Source organism: Macrobrachium nipponense, chromosome 4, assembly GCF_015104395.2.
Source record: "Macrobrachium nipponense isolate FS-2020 chromosome 4, ASM1510439v2, whole genome shotgun sequence".
In the NCBI taxonomy this organism is placed as follows: Eukaryota; Metazoa; Arthropoda; class Malacostraca; order Decapoda; family Palaemonidae; genus Macrobrachium; species Macrobrachium nipponense.
The window spans coordinates 11,172,299-11,180,853 of NC_061100.1; the positions used below are offsets into that span (position 1 = coordinate 11,172,299).

At 40.8% G+C, this 8,555-nt stretch overlaps 1 protein-coding gene across 1 annotated transcript; it reads left to right on the plus strand.

The window, feature by feature from the left end:
* The first annotated feature begins 362 nt into the window (after positions 1-362).
* Positions 363-5,360, plus strand: LOC135210683 (zinc finger BED domain-containing protein 5-like). Its single transcript, XM_064243458.1, has 3 exons — positions 363-1,083; positions 1,235-1,464; positions 5,052-5,360. Exons 1-3 carry the CDS (start codon positions 363-365, stop codon positions 5,358-5,360), a joined length of 1,260 nt encoding a protein of 419 aa, XP_064099528.1.
* Positions 5,361-8,555: the final 3,195 nt, after the last annotated feature.

Below are 8,555 nucleotides of genomic sequence, written 5' to 3' on the forward strand. Positions count from 1 at the left end.
AGAGACCGAAGAAGTTGATAATAATGTAGTTACAACACCGTGTCAGTCAGATATGAAAAGGAGTGTTGTTGAACCAAGCAGCAGCGGTCAACCACAGCCAAAACGGCGAAAGTACCAAGAAGATTTTATTTAGTATGGTTTTGTATCCCATGTTATTAATGACGTTCATCATCCTCAGTGTATATGTTTGGAAGTGTTGGCTAATGAAAGCTTACAGCCAGCAAAAATGAAAAAAACACCTGCAGTGGCAAGCCCAGTCATTCACAAATAAAGCAATAGATTTTTTCCGACGCAAGAAAATGGAGTTAGAAGGACAAAAGCAAGTGATAACAAAAAATGTTACATTGCCTATCAAAGCTCAAATGGCATCATATGAGGTTGCATATCTTATTGCTCAGAGAAAAAAGCCACACACAATAGGGGAAAAGCTTATCAAACCTGCTGCACTGGCAATGTGTAGAGCTATTCATGGAGAAAAGATGGCTCGTGAACTTGAATCCATACCCCTGTCAACCAATACGGTTGGTGGGCGAATTCATGAGATTGCAAGTGACATACTGATTCAGCTGATGGAGAGAATTAAGAATGTAAATTATGCTTTACAATTAGATGAATCAACCGACATTTCTAGTTCTTCTCAATTATTTGCATTTATAAAATATAGCTTCAATGGAAAATTGAATGAAGATATGTTGTTTTGCCTTGCGCTAGAAGGAAAGTGTACAGGAGATGATATTTTCATGGCATTAGATAAAAAACTTCATGAGCTTCGACTTTCTTGGGATGGAGCCGGGGCAATGTTAGGTAAAAAGAAAGGACTAAAAGCAAAGGTACATAATGTGGCTCCTCATATACGTTTTACTCACTGTATTATTCATCGAGAAGCTCTCGCTTGCAAAGCCATTGTTACCGAACTTAAAACTCTTTTTGATACAGCTGTCAAACTCGTCAACTACATAAAATCACGCCCTTTGAATGCCAGGTTATTTGCTTCACTATGCAAAGACATGGGCTCAGACCATGAAGCATTGTTGCTTTACACAGAAATCAGATGGCTCTCCGGGGAAAAGTTTTCACACGGCTGTATCAGCCGAGAGATGAGGTCCTCCTATTCCTTCAGGAAAATCAGGCTCTGAATTTAGTGTATTCATGACTGATAGTAACTGGTTAGGAAAGCTAGTGTATTTATCATGCATTTTTGATCAACTTAATGAGTTAAATCTTTCCATACAAGGCCCAAACACAAATATTTTGTCATTGTTCGACAAGATAATTGCATTCTCAAAGAAGCTTGAGCGATGGATTTCGCGAGCTGAAGAGGGTAACATTGAAATGTTTCCTGAACTTGAAGAGTTTGGAGAGGAAAATGAGTTATGTCTGGATAATTTGAAAGCAATAATAGTTAATCATCTTCGAAATCTTCTTAATCACTTCAAGAAATACTTTTTAGAAGAGTCAGATCTAGTATGATTGGATGCGAATTCCATTCACTGCTCCTGGAAATCATTTATCATCTGACCTCGAGGAAGTTCTGCTTGAATTATCTTCTGATAGAACCTTACGACTCAAGTTTGGGACAACAACACTGAATGAGTTTGGATATCAGTATCGGAGGAATATCCTGGTTTATCAAAGGCAGCACTGAATATCTTAACACCGTTTGGATCGACTTATCTCTGTGAAACTACCGTCTCTGTATTAACGTACATCAAGAATAAATACCGATCTCGATTGAATGTAGAAGATGATCTGCGAGTTGCAGTCTCCGATATCACCCGAGATTCGAGATGCTATGTTCAAAGAAACAAGCCCCCCCCATTCATCCATTAAAATTAAACAAGGCTAGATTGTATTGGACTTTAAAAACTGTTTTAAACAAAGCAAGCAAACAATCTCTCTTCTCTCTCTCTCTCTCTCTCTCTCTCTCTCTCTCTCTCTCTCTCTGTGTACACACACACACACACACACACACACACACACACACATATATATATATATATATATATATATATATATATATATATATATATATATATATATATATATATATATATATATATATATATATATATATATATATATATATATATATATATATATATATATATATATATATATATATGTGTGTGTGTGTGTGTGTGTGTGTGTATGGATGGTATTTATATAGTTCGTATGTGTTCAGGTTATATACGTAATTATTTAGTTTTATACGGAGTTATAAAAGCAAGATGTATATATAAGTAAAATCTATATCCCACCAAGGAAAATATTTTTGCCTGGAGGGGTCGCAAAATGTTTGAAGTAAGTTTTATGGGTCGCCAAGTAAAAAGTTTGGGAACCCCTGTTCTAGATTATTCCAACTCTATCATCTTCTGGTATCCCTCTGGTACATCCCTCTGGTGGCCTTCTGGGGTCCTCTGGTGGCCTTATGAGATCCTTCTGCAAGAATAGATCTAAATATCCGGACTATTTGCCCACTTTGACAGATATCTTCTATTAGAAGAGTCTTCATCAAAGGCTAGAGCATACTTGACTTTCTGTAGAGCTGGTATTCTAGATTATTTACAACAGAATAACCACAAGGAAGATATCTACAAGAATAGATCTAGATATCCGACTATTTACCCGCTCTGACAGAGATCTTCTATTAGAAGAGTCTGCGTCAAGGGACATAACATACTTGACTTTGTCCTGAGTCCAGCTCTGCTAGAATAACCAGAAGGAAGACATCTGCAAGAATAGATCTAGATATCCGACTATTTTGCCCGCTTTGACTGAGATCTTCTATTAGAAGAGTATTCATCACGGGACAGAGCATACTTGACTTTCTGCAGAGCCAGTCTCCTAGGTATTTCAACAAAACCATACAAAAAAAGAAGAAGATATTTCTGTAAAAATAGAATCTAGATATCGACGATTGTCGGCCTTTGTGATACCCTAGATCTAGATATCCTACGATGCCCGCTTGACAGAGATCTACTAGAAGAGTCTGCATCAAGAGACATAGCATACTTGACTTTCTGCAGAGCCGCTTTTCTAGATTATTCCAACAGAATAACCAGAAGGAAGACATCTGCAAGAATAGATCTAGATATTTGACTATTTGCCCATTTTGACTGAGATCTTCTATTAGAAGAGTCTTCATCAAAGTAAAGAGCATACTTGACGTTCTACAGAGCTGGTCTTCTAGATTATTCCAACAGAATAACCAGAAGGAAGATATCTGTAAGAATAGATCTAGATATCTGACTGTTTGCCCACTTTGACGGAGATCTCCTATTAGAAGAGTCTTCATCAAGAAACAGATCATACTTGACTTTCTGCAGAGCCGGTCTTCTAGATTATTCCAACAGAATAACCAGATGGATGATATCTGCAAGTATAGATGTAGATACCCTACTATTTGCCAGCTTTGACAGAGAACTTGCATTAGAAGTCTGCATCAAAAGACAGAGCATACTTGAAGAAACACAGTTCCCTCTTTCTGCACAGCCGGTCTTCTAGATTATTCCTACAGCATGCCCTCAGGTCGCCTTCTGGTATCCTTCTGGTGGCCTTCTGGTTGCCTTCTGGTCGCCTTCTGGCTCTCTGAACAGCTGTTTGCTCTCAAACTGAGAGCTTCATCCTCCCGCCTCCAAACTGCTGTTGGCTCCCAAGCTGAGAGCTCGTCCTCCAACTTCCGAACAACTGTCGGCTCTCTAGCTAAAAGAATATAGCTTAAGATCTCCGACTATTTGGCCACATTGACAGAGATCTTCTATTAAACTAATAGAAGTCTTCATCAAGGGACAGAGTATAATTGAAGAAACACAGTTCCCTCTTTCTGCACAGCCAGTCTTCTAGATTATTCCAACAGAATGACCAGAAGGAAGATATCAGAAAGAATATAGCTCTAGATATCCGACTATTTGCCCGCTTTGACAAAGATCTTCTATTAGAGTAATAGAAGTCTTCATCAAGGGACAGAGCATACTTGAAGAAACAAAGTTCCCTCTTTCTGCACAGCCGGTCTTCTAGATTATTCCAACAGAATGACCAGAAGGAAGATATCTGCAAGAATAAAGCTCTAGATATCTGACTATTTGCCCGCTTTGACAGAGTACTTCTATTAGACTAATAGAAGTCTTCATCAAGGAACAGAGCATACTTGAAGAAACAGAGTTCCCTCTTTCTGCACAGCCGGTCTTCTAGATTATTCCAACAGAATGAGCAGAAGGAAGATATCTGCAAGAATAAAGCTCTAGATATCTGACTATTTGCCCGCTTTGACAGAGATCTTCTATTAGACTATAGAAGTCTTCATCAGGGACAGAGCATACTTGCGAAACACAGTTCCCTCTTTCTGCAGCCGGTCTTCTAGATTATTCCACAGAATGACCAGAAGGAAGATATCTGCAAGAATATAGCTCTAGATATCCGACTATTTGCCCGCTTTGACAGAGATCTTCTATTAGACTAATAGTCTTCATCAAGGACAGCATATTGAAGAAAACAAAGTTCCCTCTTTCTGCGCAGCCGGTCTTCTAGATTATTCCAACAGAAATGACCAGAAGGAAAGATATCTGCAAGAATATAGCTCTAGATATCCGACTATTTGCCCGCTTTGACAGAGTACTTCTATTAAACTAATAGAAGTCTTCATCAAGGGACAGAGCATACTTGAAGAAACAGAGTTCCCTCTTTCTGCACAGCCGGTCTTCTAGGTTATTCCAACAGAATGACCAGAAGGAAGATATCTGCAAGAATATAGCTCTAGATATCCGACTATTTGCCCGCTTTGACAGAGATCTTCTATTAGACTAAAAGAAGTCTTCATCAAGGGACAGAGCATACTTGAAGAAACAAAGTTCCCTCTTTCTGCACAGCCGGTCTTCTAGATTATTCCAACAGAATGACCAGAAGGAAGATATCTGCAAGAAAATAGCTCTAGATATCCGACTATTTGCCCACTTTGACAGAGATCTTCTATTAGAATAATAAAAGTCTTCATCGAGGGGCAGAGCATACTTGAAGAAACACAGTTCCCTCTTTCTGCAGAGCCGGTCTTCTAGATTATTCCTACAGCATACCCTCAGGTCGCCTTCTGGTATCCTTCTGGTGGCCTTCTTGTTGACTTCTGGTGGCCTTCTGGAAGCCCTCTGGTAGCCTTCTGGCTCTCTGAACAGCTATTTGCTCTCAAAACTGCTGTTGGCTCCCAAGTTGAGAGCTCGTCCTCCAACCTCCAAACAGCTTTTGGCTATCCTTCCTCCATACAGCTGTTGGTTCTATCTAAGAGAATTTGTCCTCCTTCCTCCAAACAGCTGTTGGCTCTCAAACTGAGAGCTGGTCCTCCTTCCTCCGAACAGCTGTTGGCTGTTTAGCTGCAAGAATATAGCTTAAGATCGCCAACTATTTGGCCACTTTGACAGAGTCTTCTATTAGACTAACACAAGTCTTCATCAAGGGACAGAGCATACTTGAAGAAACAGAGTTCCCTCTTTTTGCACAGCCAGCCTTCTAGATTATTCCAACAGAATGAGCAGAAGGAAGATATCTGCAAGAATAAAGCTCTAGATATCGCTATTTGCCCGCTTTGACAGAGATCTTCTATTAGTATAGACTTAATAGAAGTCTTCATCAAGTGACAGAGCATACTTGAAGAAACACAGTTCCCTCTTTCTGCACAGCGGTCTTCTAGATTATTCAACAGAATGACAGAAGGAAAGATATCTGCAAGAATATAGCTCTAGATATCCGACTATTTGCCGCTTTGACAGAGATTCTATTAGACTAATAGAAGTCTTCATCAAGGACAGAGCATACTGAAGAAAACAGAGTTCCCTCTTTCTGCACAGCCGGTCTTCTAGATTATTCCAACAGAATGACCAAAAGGAAGATATCTTAAAGAATATAGCTCTAGATATCCGACTATTGCCCCCCCGCTTGACAGAGTACTTCTATTAAACTAATAGAAGTCTTCATCAAGGGGACAGAGCATACTTGAAGAAACAGAGTTCCTCTTTCTGCACAGCCGGTGTTCTAGGTTATTCAACAGAATGACCAGAAGGAAGATATCTGCAAGAAATATAGCTCTAGATAATCCGACTATTGCCCGCTTGACAGAGATCTTCTATTAGACTAATAGAAGTCTTCATCAAGGGACAGAGCATACTTGAAGAACATAGTTCCCTATTTCTGCACAGCGGTCTTCTAGATTATTCCTACAGCATGCCCTCAGGTCGCCTTCTGGTATCCTTTCTGGTGGCCTTCTTGTTGCCTTCTGGTGGCCTTCTGGAAGCCGAATGGTAGCCTTCTGGCTCTCTGAACAGCTATTTGCTCTCAAACTGCTGTTGGCTCCCAAGCTGAGAGCTCGTCCTCCAACCTCCAAACAGCTTTTGGCTATCCTTCCTCCATATAGCTGTTGGTTCTCTCTGAGAGAATTTGTCCTCCTTCCTCCAAACAGCTGTTGGCTCTCAAACTGAGAGCTGGTCCTCCTTCTCCGAACAGCTGGTGGCTGTTTAGCTGCAAGAATATAGCTTAAAAGATCGCCAACTATTTGGACCACTTTGACAGAGTCCTTCTATTAGGACTAATACAAGTCTTCATCACGGGACAGAGCATACTTGAAGAAACAGAGTTTCCTCTTTCTGCACAGCCGGTCTTCTAGATTATTCCAACAGAATGACCAAAAGGAAGATATCTGCAAGAATATAGCTCTAGATATCCGACTATTTGCCCGCTTTGACAGAGTACTTCTATCAAACTAATAGAAGTCTTCATCAAGGGACAGAGCATACTTGAAGAAACAGAGTTCCCTCTTTCTGCAGCAGCCTTCAGATTCCAACATTTAAACGCCAGAAGGAAGATATCGTAATATAGCTCAAGATATCCGCTATTTGCCCGCTTTGACGAGTACTATTAGACTATAGAAGTCTTCTCAAGACAGAGCATACTTGAAGAAACAAAATTCCCTCTTTCTGCAGAGCCGGTCCTTCTAGATTATTCCAACATGAACCAGAAGGAAGATTTCTGTAACAGAATAATAGCTCTTAGCTATCCGACTATTTGCCCGCGTTTGACAGAGTATCTTCTATTTAGACTAATAGAAAAGTCCCTTCATCAAGGGTCCAGAGCCATACCTTTGAAGAAACAAAATTCCCTCTTTCTGCACAGCCTGGTCTTCTAGATTATTATCCCTAACAAGAATGACCAGAAGGAAAATAAATATCTGCAAGAATATAGCTCTAGATATCCACTATTTCCCTCCCGCTTTGAACAGAGTACTTCTATTATACTAATAAATACGTCTTTCCATCAAGGTGGACTAGAGCATACTTGCAGAAACAAAGTTCCCTCTTTCTGCATCAGGCCGGTCTTCTAGGTATTCCAACAGAATGACCAGAAGGAAAATATCTGCAAGAATATAGCTCTAGATATCCGACTATTTGCCCGCTTTGACAGAGTACTTCTATTAGACTAATAGAAGTCTTCATCAAGGGACAGAGCATATTTGAAGAAACAGAGTTCCCTCTTTCTGCACAGCCGGTCTTCTAGATTATTCCAACAGAATGACCAGAAGAAGATATCTGCAAGAATAAAGCTCTAGATATCCGACTATTTGCCTGCTTTGACAGAGATCTTCTATAAAATAAAACTAATAGAAGTCTTCATCAAGGGACAGAGCATACTTGAAGAAACAGAGTTCCCTCTTTCTGCACAGCCGGTCTTCTAGATTTATTCCAACAGGAATGACCAGAAGGAAGATATCTACAAGAATATAGCTCTAGATATCCGACTATTTGCCCGCTTTGACAGAGATCTTCTATTAGACTAATAGAAGTCTTCATCAAGGGAGAGAGCATACTTGAAGAAACAGAGTTCCTCTTTCTGCACAGCCGGTCTTCTAGATTATTCCTACAGCATGCCCTCAGGTCGCCTTCTGGTATCCTTCTGGTGGCCTTCTGGTTGCCTTCTGGTGGCCTTCTGGTTGGCCTCTGGCCTGGTGCCCTCTGGTGGCCTTCTGGCTCTCTGAAACAGCTGTTTGCTCTCAAACTGAGAGCTTCATCCTCCAGCTTCCAAACTGCTGTTGGCTCCCAAGCTAAGAGCTCGTCCTCCAACCTCCAAACAGCTGTCGGATCTCAAACTGATAGCTGGTCCTCATTTCCTCCCAAAAACGCTGTTGGTTCTCTCTGAGAGAATTGGTCCCTCCTTCTCCAAACCTGGCTGTTGGTTCTCTCTGAGAGAATTGGTCCTACCCTCCTCCAAACTGCTGTGGTCTCTCTGAGGAATTGGTCCTCCTTCCTCCGAACTGCTGTTGGCTCTTAAACTGAGAGCTGATCCTCCTTCCTTTCCAAACAAAGCCTATTGGCTCTCATCCTGAGAGTTGGTCTTCCTACTCCCTATATACCTTGGGAAGAACTGACACTCAAGAGGAATTATAGTTAAGTGCCTGGGGGGAGACACTTAGTGGCTAGGGGTTGGGTGTCAGGGGGATACATATAGTGCCTGGGGGGGAGGCACATGCCTATTATAATTCCTCTCGAGTGAAAGTTATTTCCAAGGTTTTCGGAACTCGA

Bases quoted from the DNA above. Each gene is read 5' to 3' on its own strand.
- LOC135210683 (XM_064243458.1), top strand. From the start codon at position 363: ATGGCATCATATGAGGTTGCATATCTTATTGCTCAGAGAAAAAAGCCA. The intron at 1,084-1,234 runs GTATCAGCCGAG...TTTCCATACAAG, and splicing joins GGAAAAGTTTTCACACGGCT to GCCCAAACACAAATATTTTG. The intron at 1,465-5,051 runs GTATGATTGGAT...CCGGTCTTCTAG, and splicing joins TTTTAGAAGAGTCAGATCTA to ATTATTCCTACAGCATACCC.